The following is a 19,254-nucleotide window of genomic DNA, read 5'->3' as shown; positions in this document are numbered from 1 at the left end:
ACATTTGTTTGTATTTCCAATAGGGTACCATGTTAAACTAAGTCCCCCCCCCCAAAGCCGCCATCTTGGATGATGGATCGGCTTCAAAGTAACAACACTTGGTCAGCACCTCATAAGGAACATTCATGCCATGTTTGGTTTCATTCTATTCAGTGGTTCTCTAAAAGAAGACATTTGTGTGTATTTCCCATAGGGTCCTATGTTAAACTAAGTCCCCCGCTTGCGGCCATCTTGGATGATGGATCGGCTTCAAAGTAACAACACTTGGTTAGCACCTCATAAGGAACATTCATGCCATGCTTGGTTTTATTCCATTCAGTGGTTCTCTATGAGAAGTTCAAAATGTAAAAAGTTAACGACGACGACGACGACGGACGACGGACGCCAAGTGATGAGAAAAGCTCACTTGGCCCTTCGGGCCAGGTGAGCTAATGATAACAAATAGAATGTTTTATTAACACATCATGGCATTGACCAAAAACGTCCTAATTGGTGGTATATTTTAATCTTATTTGCTAGTAAAGTGGATTTCTAAATATTTTACGGTTTGAATACTAGTAACAAGTATATTACAAGCTTTCGTTCTGTTTCAGATAACGGTGGCACATCGATAAGTGGTATAGTTCCAATCACATTTGTTGTTGCGGTATTAGCAACAGTTTGCCTCATTTATAAAAGTAAGAATTTATTTTTTATGTTGTCCTCTTAAATTGTCCGTTCACTTTAATAACTGAAATTATGTAACTTGTTTCACTGTACTATTTCTTCGCCATTTCAGCAACACAGATAACTAGGTACATGTCCTGGATAACTGGTTAAGATTCTGAAAAATGTTCAGATACTCTCTCTAGATGAAAAAAATTCCCGCATTTGCCGAAAAAGAATGCAGCAGAAACAAATTGATACAAGATTGCAAAATATCACAAATTAGCTGACAAAGAAAAAAAAAATTAAATGGGCATATAATTCATATGCTCAGTATAAAAAAAATTCTATAGAATTAAATTAAAGTAGCAGGTTTGTAAATGAACGATCTCTTAGATTTTGTAGAAATTTCATAAGCAACTAGAAAAAGTGGACCCCGGAACTGCATATGCATTTCGAAAAAAATATCAAATGTAAATTTAATACCTCCCGTTTAGAGAAATTTAATTTACTGCAGATAAAAGTAAAATGCATAGACGTAAATATCGAACAATATTGACTTAATTGACTAAAACACCTATAAACTTTTATGACGGGTTATTTAATAAAAAGTGAGGGTAGGTGTATCCCAATTCTTCTTAATAAAGGTTTCCATTATATAGTTGTCCATACATGTTTTATCTCACAGAATTAAAGAGCGTTTTTTGTTTTTGTTTTGTTTATGAATTAATATACAGATTTGCTTGAGCAGGTTCATTCTTTTTAAATCAATTCATAAATCAAACACCTTGACTTAAAATACGGACTTTGTTGGGTGAATCCTATCCCTATCATTAAGTAAATATTTGAAGATCTTAAGTATGTTATAATATTTCTTTCTAGACGAATGTTCAAGTAAAGAAACTTTCACTCCCCCTGAACTAATTTTATCTATACTATTTTGCGGTTTAATATCATTTTTCTACAATTTTTATGATAACGAGTTACATGTATCAGTGTATTCGGCACCAGCCTTTTATAGCCGACTATACAGTATGTGTCTTTCTTATTGTTGGAAGCCGTACGGTTGGCTATAATTGCTTACATCCATTTCATTTGAACTCTGTTGTCTAATTAGGTATTATACCACATCTCCTTATTTTTATATGGTACGCACCATACAAGACATCGAATTTAATGTCCTAATTCTGACAGGACGTGGCTGCGTACTTATACGTCCGGCCTATCCAAACGAACACCCAACTTAAGCAAGAGTTTTACTGTTGATCTGAAGGAGACCAAAGTGTCTAGATCCACACAATCAGGATGTGTTTATACGCACCGATGTTTTGTCACGCGACAAGGGATCATGGAATGAATTTTCAAATTGTTCTTATTTTGCACATCTGAGTATGTTGTCTTTAGATTTCCAGTCTACAACAGCTATAGGATCTAGGGCAGTCTATATCCACACTAAAACAAAACAACAGTTACACATTGCTTATACATTTACTAATATTTCAAATTCATATAGTTTGTTAGATTTGTATCTCGACCATGAATCTTTTCAAGATAATTATATTTTAACACTAAATCTAAATTTGTTTTGTGTTTTTAGTCATCTTTAATCATCAGAAATAAGTTGTTATGTTTATAATAACTGCACATGTAATACTTTATGAAACAAACACAATTATTCCCGTGCCAAACAATTAAGCCACCTGCTCTAAACACGAAAAGTCCGATGCAAATGATTTTAGATAAAACCATTCTGTTGGTGGCTATGTCAGCTCTGAATTGCGGTAGGATCATAGAAAAACTAGTCAATCGATAATAAAAGTCTCTTGAAAAACATGGGTTCCTCTGACTGATTAAGTCTGTCCTTGCGTTTGTGCCTTTTTGGAGTATATTGAAGACATTTGATAAAAAGAAAAAAATAAACAAAGATACTTTATATTGGGATATTCCGTGAACATAGTTTCAACGAGTCTAACAACTTCTTTTTTATTTTTTTGTATCCCTTATGTGACACGGGATTCATTTTTGTATCACAAAAGTCCGTTGCTAAACACGTTTCGTATTGAAACGCAGAATAAAAACCCAAAAGTCCGTTACCATTCCACACCGTTGTGCGTATGAACACCAGAAAATCCATTGCCTTTAGTACAAAGGCGTTGAGTTGTCTGCAGTTAGCCTTTATAGAGGCAGAAAATACAATATAAATAATAATCAATCGTTTAAAAACAGAAAGCTCCATGACAAAAAAAAACAAACCCAGACATTTTCGGACTTTAATAACAATATTCGTGATTATCTGTGACACTGAAATTCCATAACAAATATCATGATGATGTCTTTGAAAACATAAATATACAATATTTCTGCATAAATGAAGCTAGATGTATAAATTCATTTCTTGGTATGTTTAAAATTTCTTAACCATATTAATATTACCAATATAAAAGGGTGTCGTAACTTGCTAATGAAAATGAAAAGAACAGCATTTAAGCAACATCTATCATACGATGATAAACACAATGTTATCATGATAAGACCGTTGCAGATATTTCGGAAGATCTCAATAAGATGTACACCATGCATTCGTTTTTAAGGAAATTTTATTCTAAATGCAACTTACATTAAACTTAAACATTTGGGAAGAAAGATAGCAAGACAGATGTCAATGAGGTAGTAACCAAATGAAACATATAATCAAAATGAAGGTCATAACATCTTTCTTAAGCTATACATCTCGCATCAAAGCCGAAAATTATTTTAAGTTGTTCGTAACACAAATTCGTAATTTTTGTCATTTGTTTGAATTGCATTTTGTGCAGAGTCGTGGTGTATCATTTAAACAAGGAACAGAAGACATTGTACAAAATATACTTGATTATACAACTCTTATTTTGCTGGAATTGTTTTACTTAGACCAAGTATTTTTCTTCTGAGATTGTAAATACAACAGATTAAACATGCTATGAAAATCAGAGGATGTATATAGTATGATTGCCATTGAGACAACTCTCCTTAAGAGACCAAATGACATAGAAGTTAACAACAATAGGTCGCCGTACGGCTTTCAACAATTGGCAAAACCCATACCGCATAGTCAGCTATAAAAGGCCCCGAAATGAAAAAAAAAATGTAAAACAATTCAAACATATAGAAGAAAGGAAGCAAGTAGCTAACTAACATTACTCGATTTTCATGATCAAATTTGATTAAGGCAATTAAATTTCATGGCAATGACTAGTAAAAATTTCAAACGATTTGAGTTATCTAAATATTCAAAAGTTACACGAGAATGTGGGAAAAAATTACTATGCCCAAATCATCTATGAATTTTTTTTTATTGACATACTGGACATAAGACGTTGTGTCATACATAGTATTATCATGCAAGTCATGGAAGCATTACGCTTATATGGTAACGTAGTAAAATGACTTTAAACTTTACAGGAATAAGGGTTACAAGACCCTTTACAAACCAATTCCATTTAATGTTGATCGGGCGGAAAACAGGGCTGAAATAATTGCAAATATTTTCCATTGAATAGGCATTGGAAATCAAAGTTCCACCTTCCTGCTCCAACCACTTGACCAATTTAAATCAAACTTAGATGGACAAACAAATGGATTGTTCCTTCTAATGATACTTGCTTGTTTACGATCAGTTCACATAACATAAAACAGAAAGGCAATTTTGATTCTGTCTAGTCTATTCTTTTTATTTCTCAAAATTACGGGCGAAATATTTCAAAATTTTACAGGATTGAGGATTATGAGACGTAAACAAACGATCGGTTTTGAATATTGATCGCGTTAATAAATTGCTGCGTTTGTGATACATATTTTTATTAACGGCCAATGGGAAATCACAATTTCATCATTACTTTTGAATTGTAATCAAAGTTGAAAGGAATAGTGTAATAGTCTTCTCTAAGCGATTCTCATTCGGATTGGGCTAAAACATGACTTGCATTGATAGGAATTGGATCTGATTTGATAATTTTTAATGTCTTCTACTCTGACCCTACAACAAAGCGAAATAAAACTTTACAAAATTTATATTTAGAAATCCGCAGTTTTACTCATATAAACATTTAAAAAATCAAAGAAATTCGGGTGAGAAATTCATGCTCCTTAAAGTCTAACATTTTTGTTTTATCCACTTCAACTTTAAACATGTGAAGTTTCAACACATCTATTTTTCATAAAAAAAAACACATACAAATCGGATTTAATGCAAAGGTTTTGAAAAGACGAAATAAATTAATTCAAATACTTTTTTTATGATCTTATATATATAGTAAATATAATTGCACAAATTTTTAACCAAATTTACGATATACATATGTAGCAGATGTGATACATTTTAACAAAATATGCTCATTTCTTTATAGGGACAAAATGCCAGAAAAAACAGAAAAAGTCTCCAAACTCACATAAATGTAAGTACATTCATTTAATTTATTGATATCTATTAAAAAATGACATCAAACATACATATACCATATCATGGTGTTTGCTCATTGTGGGGGCCAGAATATAACATATTATAGTTGCTTAAATCCGCTTCATTTGTACTCTGTTAGAGAGTTGTCCTTTTTCAACCATACCCCATCTTCTTATCTTAAATAAATAATATAGAATATTGCAAGTAACAAGAAAATAAAAGAACTGTACAATCTAAATATATGTACAAGCAACGTTTAAACCAGTTGAAAAGGACAAATAGAGGAAAACACTCAAATATTGATACAGCAATATAACGTTATCTTATGTCGATATGACAGTCAAACAATACTGAATAGTATTTTATTAAACATGTTAAGGAATGAAAATTTGAGATAGATTTAATGGATTTTAACATTCTGATATAGGTTATATAGGTTATGGAACTTTGAGGCATATTTCAGATAGCAATACACAGCATATCAACTCGATTTGTGCACTGTTCAAATGATGTGATAACCTATATTTGATATGTGTATTTGAAAGGTAAAAAAGATGTTACATGCGTTTAGTATGTCTAAAACTTAAAGTAAACAGATGGACATGTTTCCAAACATTTATGACACCTTGACTTCACAGAAATAGCAATTAAAGGAGATAATAGTTAACTGATGTGCAAATCTCGTAGATCGATTAAAAAGAGACATATGAAATTAACAAAAATGAGTGAAACGCTTTTACTAAAAAATAAGGCGTTACCCAGGTGCGTCGACGGGGTAATCATCTCCTACAATGCAAGCGTCATCGATCATGCGAATCAACACTTAGTTAAAATGTCAGAAGAGAGAATAGGACACATGAAAACATGTCACTAGTGTGTCGAGACACCAATATCATTGGTGTAATTGTTGTTGGAATAAGTGTTGTTCTTCACAAAGTAAGTTTGTCAATATTGTAAGAAATGTGATTGAACATTTTGGCTTGGGTCTTTTTTAGAATCCTCTTCTGATTGACATTCATGGTTGAATATGCCTTATTAAAATATTTCTGAAGTACATATTTTACTTAGAAAGAATGGTGGTAAAAATTCCCGAAAGATGTTAAGTAGAACATCTTGACTCCGCGGCAATATATCGTTCTTCATAAGGATTTTGTAAAGTTTAGATATCCAGTATAAAGATGGGAGATGTTCTTTTTCTTTTTTTATGTTATTACCAACGAGGTTAGTACTGTATTCTTGTCACGTAGTGTTGTCATTTTAGCGATATTTTTTAATATTGCAATATAAGCGGGAAGTTTGGCTAGCCGCAAAACCAGGTTCAATCCACCATTTTTTCTTACAATGTCCTGTACCAAGTCAGAAATATGCAATTGTTATCATATAGTCCGTTTCTACGTATGTTGGCGTTTGTTTTTCACGCAGTTCTGTGTTTCAGTTGTTCCGTTGTTTTCCTCTAGTAGTTGACGTGTTTACCTCGGTTTTAGTTTTCTTTTGAACAGCGGTATACTACTGTTGCCTTTATTTTAACATAGAGATAGTATAGTAATTTTCAAATTCAAAACAGAAACAAATAAGACTAACGAATTAACTTCGGTACATTTTATCAATATCTGTAAAAACAAGTGGATAGGAAAAAATGCATGTAAATTGAATTAAATATTGTATGTTCAGGAAGTTAAAAAGAATAGAAGGTGTTATAAAACATTCATTCCCCTCGGCTTAGGGAGATACGAAGATGTGTACACCTTCGTGAGTCATATTTCCATCGGGCGATGTCCTCGAAATATGTGAATTTTTCGGGTGAACAACTTGATTCCCATATCTCCATCAGGGACGTTGACGACATAAAAAAAATAATCTAATCTTACTAAAAGTCTACCCGCATTGGTCATGTTAATTGGTATGCAAATTTTTCAAATAAAGTTTGGTAAAACTACGATAATGACAAATACTATGATCTTGAATTTATGTGTATGTGTATAATAGTTTTAAACAATTTCAACAGACATATTGAAACTATATGATGAAAATTAAAACAAGCAAAAAAAAAAAATATCTCAAAAATATGGTGGCTTATTTCTGACATCGACATAATTTTGGTCGACATAGATTTAACTCGATAAGACATGATATTATCTTTACAAGCCATGATATTATCTCGTTATGTCGACCTTAATGTTATTTTTATCGTGACTTGTCTTGATAGATTATCGCGATATTCCGTGATACATGCTACAGTCTGTTCTGGACAAGGAGTACCGAAAATATAATCTAAATATAACTATTGCAACATTTAAGAAAATGACATCATAGAGACAAATGTTTCATGATATATGTCGACTTGTCATGATAATGAACATGGCAGGTTGCGATAACTCTGTTGACAAGACCTTATGTGAATGGCAGTAGCAGGCAGGGTCGAGGAAAAAGTCACGGTAACGAGAAAAATATGTCGGCATTCTGCAGCATGTATCACGGAATGTCGCGATACTTTATCATGACATGACACGATAAAAATAACACGAAGGTCGACATAACGAGATAATATCATGGCTTGTCAAGATAATATCATGTCTTATCGAGATAAATCTATGTCGACCAAAATTATGTCGATGTCAGAAATAAGCCACCATATGAAAAACACACTTATGTGAGAAATTCTCCCAATGATCAACATGGATTAAATACAGTTTTAAAAGAAAAAATATCTGAATTGCTGTAATGAAAAAAGGTATTTCACCCCCTCTTTTTATGGGCATTTTTTCTTTTTGTTAAGAAATTGATTGATAAAAGATTATCAGTGTACTGGTTCTGTTCAATAATTGCGATCGGTATTTTTAGGATCAATATCAATTAATTAATTTACACTTTAAAGCGAGACAAACATTTGTGTTTTTTTTTTCTGATTTGAAACCCGGTACAAGTTTGCCCTGAACTCGTGGTCTCAATACGATCGTCTGCTACACAGAACAACAAATGAAAAAATATCAACAAGAAACAGGTATATGAAAGGCTCTTAATTACATCTGTTAAGTTGGGGGCCTTACAATACGTTCTTGAAATTCAAAAAGTCCCCCTTTATAACAATAATGAGATGAGGTATAATTGACAATGAGACTATCCACCAAAGTTCGAATGAATTGGAAGTATAAGGAACTTACTTTGAATAAATCAAATATAAACGGTGTCTTACGGTGTTTATATATAACAACTCGTTCGCTATGCCCATGTCTGTTATGACGTTTTTGGGATTTGAATGAACGTAATCTATGTATTACTGGTAAATTATTAAGTCAGGAATTCGTTTACACAAATTGCCCAAAACCTTAACTAAATTCTTCCATAGATATAAAGATTTGGTTTGAAAGTTTGGTTGTACCTGTAAAAAACGGATTTTTAACGGGATATCACATCCTATTTTTTACGGCGATATTGTTTACCGAGCCCGGAATTTTAGAAACGTTCCGGGTAAACTTATCGATCCTTTAAATTAACTTATTCTAAAAGGTTACCAATTCAAAAGTATAATTAGATCTTTGAATATTGTTTTTATTGGTATTAATATTGATTTTATTATCAGTAAATTAAAATCCAACTTAGGTTTATGTTTATATACATATGCACATTCATGGCTCTACAATCTGTCGATACCTGTATCTTGGCATTGCACAAAGTCATGTTTTTCTCCGACTGTTAATGACGTCTTTACACTAAATTCATTGGATGTTGGATGTTTACTGATTGATATTTTGATCTTTCTTAAAATATTTTATAACCTGGTCTTGATCCCAAACTTCATGTCTCTTTTTACTTGTACTCATAAAATTGACATGAAATGGAAGGCATTGACGGAATACGGAATTTAAAAGCGACATTTATATTAATTTTTATTCAGTAGAGCTGCTTATGTGATAATTACTTCTTCTTTAATTCTGATGTTTCTTATACGAAAAATAAAAGGACTTTTTTGGTAATTTTACATGTTCATTTTATTCACTTTATTATTTTAAAGCGCATCCTAGATTCACGTGAATATCCAACGTTTAAAGCTGATCGCTTTGTGATAAAGATAAATCGTATAACGCAGCAACGTTTTCACTCTGAACCAATTCTCTTCAATTCATTGTCAACAAACTTGAGATATCATTGAATATTGTATTCAGCGAGGAATTCTGTAAAAACGCACTACAAACCATAGAAACAAAATAAAAAAGCCTAAAATTTGTAAAAAGATGTGTATTTTAAGCTATAATAAAATTTAATTGTTTTTAATCTTTTGTATAATTCTTACATATTGGAGTTATGAGTTAATTGGTATGATGGCCAAACATTTAAAGCTATTCAGCGAAAACGGAACAAAAGTGGCACTTTATTTGACAATATGTTTGACAGGGACACTTTATTATATAACAAACCGAGTGAGCACGGCTCTGTAAAAATATATATTAGTTACCAAAAACACAAAGTTCTGGTTGATTGATTGTTGTTTGCTGAACTTCAAGTGGCAAATATTGCATGCATGTTCAGTGCGAGTACAAATAAGCAGTGGATACCATAGGTAGGTCCTGAAATAGGGATCCAACCGAGATTAAGGGCGGGTTATTTGTAATGACACTGTAAAGTGAGGATATTTTGGTTAGATTTAGGAATGTAGCTTTTCAACGGCCCACTAACAGACCCTCAAAGAGATGTTACAATGGTTCTTAACGTGCAGAGAGTATGGGAATCTCTCTACACGAGACGACATCGATATCAAACTGTTAATTATACATCCCCCACAGCAAAACGACGCCTTACTTTTGTAAGCGTTTTACTGCCTGTCGGTGAAGACCAGAAAATGACCAAATTGTTATACCTCAGTCAACCATTTGTGTAACTTCGTTCTAAACATTAAACCAAAAGCTTTACATAATTATATGTATGGCAAATACTAGTAGATTAGAAGTTGAAATAGTCATTTCAATTGGAGCTTAGAAAAAAGGTCTGTAGTATAATATTATAGCTAAGTATTGTTTAAGTTTTAGTTAGACAGATTCTGACAATTACACTTAATTGATAATAGTACTGTTAAAAAACATGCTGTGCATATTTAGATCTCTATTATCATTTAAGAATATTGTATAGCCATTTTCGAATGTGACTGAAAAAAAAAATTGATAATATAACGTTTCCTGATGAGATTAGGATTTAATTCAAACAACTGATACGTTGTATTTGCATCTGAGCCTTCGTTGCTTCTGTAATGTGTTATTGCTTTGGTTGTACGTGTGTTTTTGTTGTCTATTATATTGTTTAATAGGGTCGGTATTTTTTCGACTTATTTTATCGTATCTTTTAATATGTTTCTTTCGTAACCTCACTAATCTATATGAAAACAAGAAGATGTGGTATGATTGTCAACGAGACGACTCTCCACAAGAGACCAAATGACACAGAAATGAACAACTATAGGACATCCTACGGCTTTCCACAATGAGTAAAAAATGACAAATGTGAAAAAATTCTTACAAAAAAAACAACTGCCTGATTTATGTTCAAAATAATGAGCAAAAAACAAATATGATATACAGCAACAAACGACAACTTATGACTTACAAGCTCTTGATTGAGATAGGTAGACATAGAATATGGCGGGGTTAAACATGTTAGCGGGTGCCCAACCCTCCCCTAACGTGGGACAGTGGTGTAGCAGTTCAACATATGAACAATCTATAAAAATGAGTTGAAAAGGGCTTGACTCTTCAGATCGATACAAAGCACAAAAACAAGTAACAAAACACAGTGTGTACACGCCAAGGTTCTTATATATCCCCACAACAAAAAGACAATTAGTACATATCTGAGTACTTGCAGTTACTAGCAGCTAGTTCAAAGCCAATAACAACTAATAAAAAAATAAATTTTGCAAGTACTAAAGTATATTATTCTGTGTCCTGACCAGATTGATGAAACTACTAAAGATCGTAAAAATATCCTTTTGTTAAAGAGACATTTTCAGTGACGGACATCAACCAAATGAGGTAATCATTATAAGAATCCAAATTGGGAATACCATGTGATAAAACGGAGATGATCTACGAAAATTGAAATATATATATGTTTATTACCCAATGTTTCCTTTCGTCTTCACAAAGATAAGTTCTTCCTACAGTATATATAAGGAACTGATCAGCGTTTAATGATTGTCACTAAAACAGCAAAATTATTGTGCGTGCAAGATTTTTACTCATTTAATGTTTATACGAAAAACTGAAACAAACGTTATTTTTATTTTCAGCATTAGTACCATCTAGAACTGCAGAACTAGAACCATCTATTACTTTAGATTTAAAATCATCTACAGCAAAATTTGATGTACATTCCGCGGCTGCTAAGGAAACACTCGACAGCTTGCCAGGTATGTCAAAACACATAAAAAATTAAAACGTTTGCGAGTAGAAGAAATAGGAATTTTGCCTACTAAGTGAGTTGAAAAACAAGTTCTGGCAAAATTATAAAATACCGTACAAGCTACTAATTAGTATGTTCCATCGTGCACTGGTGGTCTATTTTTGGTGAACACTACAAGCATACGATCAGTCGATTACGCAGAACTATGGACAAATTCATTGGAAATTATACTGTTAAAATCAAAGTTACAGTAAATATCACTCTGTATTATGCAGTGGAACATGTATTTTCCAGTATTTATCGCCCCGGTCATACTCCTCAATTGATCAAAACTGGCAAATACTGGTCAATTGAAAGTTTCATGATTCTTTTGACAAAATTAACTATCATTTGTAGTAAAACATGGGTTGATGTGGAATTTTTTTCATTTTGCATGATCCAGTTTATGAAGAATTAATTATACTGCTATGTTTTTTTTCAAATATTAATGAGTAATGACTGATTTAGATTTTATGTTTTAGAGGCAATGATAGCACATACTCTAGGGTTATTCAAATTAGTGTATCCATTACTGCAGCATGTATTAATCACGATATTTTTTTCTTGGAAAGGCTTGACCTTTACAAGTAAATAGAATCACATGTCATGTGAATAGATCAACAGGGCATTACATATGGTTTACAGGTGTCAACAGTTTAGTTACTCTAACAACTGCTAAAAATGTTGACATCACAGAAAAACAGTGATGCAAGTATTTTTGAAGACTTTTAAAAAAAATATATGATTTTGTATTTACATTGTATCATAGATCAAATTTATTCATTCAGTGTATGTTCACTTGTGTTAATATATCTTTTGATTGAGTTAAGCCATTTTAATTGATATTTTATAATGTGTCTTTCTATGTTGTGATGTTACACTATTTTTTCAGATAAGGGTGAAGGTTGGTACCTATTAAAACGTTTAAACCCGCTGCATGTGTTTGCACCTATCCTAAGTCAGGAATCTGATCTTCAATAGTTGTCGTTTGTTGATGTGGTTCATAAGTGTTTCTCGTTTCTCGATTTTTATATAGATTAGACCGTTGGTTTTCCTGTCTGAATGGTTTTACACTAGTCATTTTTTAGGCCCTTTATAGCTTGCTGTTAGGTGTGAGCCAAGGCTTCGTTTTGAAGACCGTACTTTGACCTATAATGGTTTACTTCGAAAAATTGTGACTTGGATAGAGAGTTGTCTCATTGGCACTCATACCACATCTTCTTATATCTATATATAGATTGCTTCACGATTATTAAACATTCAGCATGGTCATGATGACAAAATCTTACAAATGCAAAAAATTCAACTGTTGGCTGATTTTTTACACTTTTTCTTTAACATTTTATTCTAATTATCACTGTCCTTCATTTATCTATGTAATACTTTAATTAATAATGAAAAAGGTCTATTGACTTGAAAACTTTCATCGTTTGATGATAAACATGTCTGTAGCAGTTAATGTATGTAGGGCAAAAAGTCATAATTCAATTGTGAGAAAAAAGTTTCTTTGAATAAGAAATGACTTATTTTTAGATTTCCTTTTCTGCAACTGTAATATACTTGTCATTGCTCAAGGTCATGTTTTCTCTGACTGTTTATGACGTCTCTACACTAAATCCATCGGATGTTGGATGTACACTTTGTGATAATTTAGTTTTAGATGCATGATTTTTTTTATAAGTCGTTATTGGCTTTGAACTGGCTGTCAGTAACTGCGAGTACTCTCAGATCTGTACTTGGTGTCTTTTTGTTGTTGGGATGTATATAAGTACCCGTCCCATCCATTTGTTAGATTTATTTCTGTATTTCTATTTATATCTATCTGATGAGTTAAGCCTTTTTCAACTGATTTTTATAGTTTGTTCTCATGTTGTGCTGTTACACCACTGTCCCAGGTTAGGGGAGGGTTGGCGCCTTTAAACTATTTTAACCCCGCCACATTCTGTATGTGCCTGTCCCAGGTTATGAGCTAGTAATTCAGTGGTTGTCGTTTGTTGCTGTGTTACATGTTTGTTTTTCGTTCATTTTTTTGTACATACATTAGGCCGTTAGTTTTCTCGTTTGAATTGTTTTACATTTGTCATTTCGCGGCCTTTTATAGCTGACTATGCGGTGTGGGCTTTGCTCATTCTTGAGGGCCGTACGGTGACATGAAGATGTTAATTTCTGTGTCATTTGGTCTCTTGTTGAGAGTTGTGTCATTGACAATCATAGCACATCTTCTTTTTTTATACATGTTCAGCAACTTTAAAAAACAATATATTACAATTGATTAAAATTAATTACTGTTGAGAAAACAAGCCGTCATAGTCTTTTGTTGTGACTTTTTGTCCTTATATAATGTAGTAATTCAGTGACTTTCTGTTCCCTGATTATATCTGTACATTTACCCAGTAATTTATCAGGTAGGGACTAGGGACTAGTTTTTATAGTATCGTTCAATCAAAATTTCAATTGACCAGTATTTGCCAGTATATCTCAATATTTACCGCCGACATTCTATTATTAACCGTTTTTTATTTTTGTTTGACCAACCTGAACTAAAATGGTAACTGAAAGACTAAACACTTCCTTGTAAATTTTACCGAGAATTTGCAGCTAAAAATATCTTAAATATCCAAATTTATCCGCTAAAATTTATATGGACTGTTTAAACTCGTGTCATTAGTTGCCAGTTAGAATCTTTTTAACTGTACATATTGCTATGCAGTGAAAAAATATAATAGACTGAAGAGTAATTTACTCATCCAACTATAGGTCATGTTCATGCATTTTTTTTTATGAAATACTAAGAAAATAAGGTTCAAAATTCCTCATGCAATGTAGACTACGATGAATTTTATCATTTGGTTTACTACATTTCCTTTTTAGTCATAAAACTCCTAACGTTTTACCGGTTTAAGATTAAGCTTTTCTGAAGGATAAATCCAGAAAAAGCCCTTTGGTATAATCAAATTCATAAGTTATTATTTTCATTTTGCTTAAAGCATTCTTATTTCAAAATAATGTGTGTAGAACGATATAGCACGTTCACAATATATACTTAACGTAAGTTTACATGTATTGGAAGTATGCAATAGTAAATCCAACGATGCATTGTTCAAAACAGGGATATGTTTAACAGCGTCAAATTTTTGATGTACCTGTCCAAAGTCAAGAGCCTTTAATTAAGTGTCTGTCGGTGGTTGATGTCTGTAAGATTTTTGTTTGGTCACTAGTGTATTCGTTTCACACTTTTTAATGTCATTTGAAATATGTTAAGAAAAACAATTATAATTAGAGAAACTGTGTGTTCGTAACCTATCTTTTGAAATCTTTACACATATTTAGACGTAAATGTTATGATTGTCCATTATACAACTAAACATACGCCTCAGTTGATACACATACGTACCCTTAATAGACACTTCGGCTGTTTTTTTGTGTTTCTCTTTTCCTTTTTCATTTAAAGTTGTTTTTTTTAAACTTGAAAGCGTTTGATGTATTGACCTTGCTATGTTTTATTAGAATTGTTTTGTTTTTGTTTTAAAAGACAGCCAGCTACTCATGCTACATATAATTTATATCATTGTTATAAAACATAAAATGAAAAATAAATAAAAAAACACATATCTAACATCTTATACATTAATGCCAAACAGTCTGTTACCTGTTAAATTCCCTAGATCAAGAAAGTTGACTTTTTCATTATAATATGATCTGCAAAAGTTTAATAGGCTTAAATTGCTCATCACAACAGAAAGTGTGATAAACAAAGTTGGCCACAAATGTTCAGTGATAAAGTGTTTAACTAAATACCGATAATTCCAATCATTCTAATCATTATTTAGATATATTTATATTGATATTTATTGATGAAAAGTTAACTAATTGCCAAGGAATTTTTTTACTGAAAGCTTTCGGTTTATTTTAACAATGTACAAAAACTAGCTGTTTTGTAATATTTTATTTCAGGAAAAGAAGAAGCGATGCAATTACTAGAAAGGAGTAAAACGAATCAGATAAATGAGGAAAATAGTACTGAACTTGTTCCAAGTTAGCATACTGATTATGAAAAATGTATAAACAAGACGAGTTTATTAAATCAGCATCCTTAGTTCAGCGAAAACTGCTTATACAGCATATGTACAGTAAAGTTGAATCGACGTCCGAGTTTTTATATTTTTAAGTAATTAAATAAATCAAAATGATAGCATGCATTACCAAAAATATTTAAAAGCTAAAAAGACCATAAAACAACTAACACTCGACCTCTCTGGGGGAAAATAGACGGTCTATATAGCCTGACATTCACACGACTCAAAATGATTTGGGATTTAAAATCTAAAATTGCTGATAAGTGTTATTTTTGCCTTTAGAATTTTCATAGTTTGTGTAGCGTTTTGCATTTCGGATATACAGTAGTGTCTAATCTATTGCATCCTTTTCATTATCCTCTCCCATTCATACATTTTGATTTTTTGGATTACGAGTCGAGAGGTTATTTCAGGATGTGTTATTGTCTAGATATGTGCGTTTCCTGTACAAACTTTCGTTGATTATTCATTTCCTTTAACCACTGATTGAGATTTAAATAAGGACGATTGTAATCGACAAAAAAAACCTGTAAAAAACTCCGCCACATATTCATTTGGCTCTCCCAAATCATAAACCTCGTTTTGGGCTGTTTCTTCTTTTACATTTGTACGTATTTGTTCATTTAAAACATTTAAGCTATAGGCCGATTTTGTCCAAGCTTTCATGTATCAGGGCAATTACAGGTTTGACATATTGTATAGTTACTTCTTTTTTACTGTTATAGTGACATGTGGGTGATTTGAGGGTTTTTGGTCGTTTTGCTGCCAGTTTATACAAGTAATACCGTAGTCCGATCTTTGAATATTGTTTTGTCGGTTCTAACATTGATATTGGTTTGATACATTAAAACATAATTGAATATGTGTAACATTTTTAGACAATTTATTGGTCTATATCCCGTTGATATTGTATGCGTATACTTTGGCATTGTACAATATTGTGCTTTTGTTTTGTTGTTTCGTGCCAATCTATTAAGTCAAGCTATTTCCATATGATTTTAAAGTTTCATCTTATGTTGCGCTGTTGAACCACTGTCTCAAGTTTGACCTCGCACAACCATGTTTAACCCCTCCACATTTTATATATGCCTGTCCCTATTCAGTAGCCTGTAATTAAATCGTCGTTATTATCGATTGATGTTACTCATTTTTGTTTTCCTTTTTTTCATGTTATTGTTTAGACAAAAATCAGGTCCTTGGATTTTTCGTTTGGATTGTTTTATATTTCATGTCAGGGTTTTTTTTTTATAGTTGGCTACACGTATACAGTATTGCTCATTGTGGGGTTTTATGTTGACCTTCATATATTTCTTAAATCCTGTTCATTTGGACTCTACTTGACAATTGTTTTATTGGCAATCAACCACAACTCCATTTTTTCTTCTAAAGCAGTCATCACTTCAACTGTTTGACCAAAGCAATACCGGATACAGTCCGCCCTATAAACAATAAATCGGTAGTAAAAGAATCTAAATTACATTATCTTCAAATATTTTAGGTTTTTACATTTTGTGATTGTCATGAAGATTTCAGATTCCTAGGGCGGAAAATGGGATCTGTATTTAAACTATGTTATCATATTTACGTCAAAAATACATCACACTGAGTCAATTTATCTATTAACTAATCGGATGTTTCTCTTTCCCTTTATTGTTCATTTTATTTTTTATCTCTAAATGTTGTATGTATTTAACTCCGCTTACCTTTCGGCTTTGATTTTAAGTTGAAGGTTTGTAATCAACTTGTTGACACGTTTTTTTTAATTCACAGTGCTTTTTCAACAATAAAAAGTTGGTAAAACTATATTCATTAATGGTAAACCGTGTTTTTCATGTTAAGGCTTTTATATCTCTTACGTGATATATAGACGAATGACATTCAGACCGTAATACTTTTAATGTGTCTATTTACCACACGGCTATATTATAGATCATTCGAAAGGGGGAAATGTGAAGATTTCAGTTTGCCCGGTCGTTTAAGTGCAATATGGTGTAGTTATGTTTTAAATCAGGGTCATAAGTTCACACCTATTTATTATTATGAACTAATTTGAACCTGGGTTATGAAATCTTTTTTTTCTCTCACTTTCTTCACTACTTTAATATTGTTTCTCAGATTGATAGTTGCATATGCTACACGCAAGGGAGATAATTGACGTCAATTTGACGTTTTTTCTCAGAAATAGGTAAAACAGTACTTTTGACAAAATACAAATACGATTGAATACGATTGTATTTGACCATAAACATACTATTTTGTAATACAAGTAATGAATTTTTCAGGACAGAAGTATATACCATGTATCAGCCATGAGAAAATATAAAAAAAAAAACAAAGGGGATCAAACGTAGACGTCTTTGTATCGTCAACATTGACGATGGCCTTCTGTTTGTTTAAATCCTACCAAACGCGTTCTGGCAGGGTATTTTTTTCTTTCTTTTTTTCTTATATTATTTTATTAGATAATCTAAAGAGTATCCTCAAAGAGGTTTCTATTATTTGAGTTAGGTGTTTCTATGTCCATATTTTATTTAATGGAACGCGGTTTAAAAAATAATCACACAATGCGATATTTCATTTTGTGATTTATAAACACTGAAAAAAAAAAATCAAATACAAATTCTAAAATTGAAATCAAGTCTGAGAAGATTCCGCTCATCGTCATCGTCAGGGCTCTGTTGACTTGTCAATACATCAGAAGAGAGGTAGCTTCCCCTACAAGAACATTCGGTGCAACATTCTCTAATGTAATTTTTTTTCCATTTGCAAGAACATATTAAATAAGAAAGTTGGATGACATAAGTAAACAGAACTTGAGTGGGACCTTTGAAACCTTTCCGCCAACCGTAGTCAAAGGGTGAACCCATTTGCGGCTTTGCTTGGTGTGAGATCATTCAAATGTTTGTCTGTAGGCTGGCTCTTAGAACGTGTTGTTTGACGATTTGGTCAATGGAAGGCGAACAATAGCATGAATAGGGAAGTCTAGCACGTAGCTTGTTCCAATCTTTGTGACTGGACTTTTGCCTTTTATGTAATACAAAATGCAACTTAGATACAAGAAGTCAGAGCATGAGCTGCTGGTATATTTACGTGTACTACTTGTTAGCAGAACTACAAAACTCATGAACTGGATAGTATCGCCTACAACCTTAGCAAAGAATACAGAACCCATGAAGAGCCATAGCTGATCTGTGTTTAGCATTCGAGAGAACTAATGAACATCAGTGTCAAAGCATTCGAGTCTAGTGTGAGTTTCCTCTTGGGTACTGAACAAGCTTAAGCAGTCCGACATGCACCGATTATTAGCTCAATTTGATTTCAAAATAAATTTCCTGATGAAACAGATCAAAGTCTGTGTATTTCTTTTGTTTCCCGGGATTGTATTCAATGCTAGGATATTGCTTCCTTCGTTTATAATAACATTACAAAACAAGCTGCTTGAGACCGATGTTACCTTTCAACCGAATCAATAGGGTCTGTTATGTCATGCCCATCAAACACATCTACAATTGTTGTCGCCGACTGAAAGAGAGTTGACAGCAGCTTCAAATAGCAAGTTAGCAGATCACCAAAACTGAAAAACCCGTTCACATCCAGTGATTGAATGCCATTCCTGATCACAACATTACGTGATGGGTCAAATGGGGGAAGATTAAAGATGGACAT

The 19,254-nt window shown here is 32.4% G+C and overlaps 1 protein-coding gene across 5 annotated transcripts in view; it reads left to right on the top strand.

The window, feature by feature from the left end:
* LOC127709412 (uncharacterized) overlaps positions 1-19,254 on the top strand; it is a 55,577-nt gene that overhangs the window by 16,617 nt on the left and 19,706 nt on the right. For 2 of the 5 annotated variants that reach the window (XM_052214946.1, XM_052214945.1), the window contains exons 4-7: positions 594-677; positions 5,031-5,078; positions 11,361-11,480; positions 15,467-15,547. In XM_052214946.1, the coding sequence (XP_052070906.1) occupies positions 594-677; positions 5,031-5,078; positions 11,361-11,480; positions 15,467-15,547 (333 nt within the window). Of the gene's footprint in view, positions 1-593; positions 678-5,030; positions 5,079-11,360; positions 11,481-15,466; positions 15,705-19,254 lie in introns of those variants that run through there. The other 3 variants (XM_052214947.1, XM_052214948.1, XM_052214949.1) reach the window with 3 other exon arrangements.

Source organism: Mytilus californianus, unplaced genomic scaffold, assembly GCF_021869535.1.
Source record: "Mytilus californianus isolate M0D057914Y unplaced genomic scaffold, xbMytCali1.0.p SCAF_7, whole genome shotgun sequence".
NCBI classification, from domain to species: Eukaryota; Metazoa; Mollusca; class Bivalvia; order Mytilida; family Mytilidae; genus Mytilus; species Mytilus californianus.
This window is presented reverse-complemented; position numbering and strand designations above follow the sequence as displayed.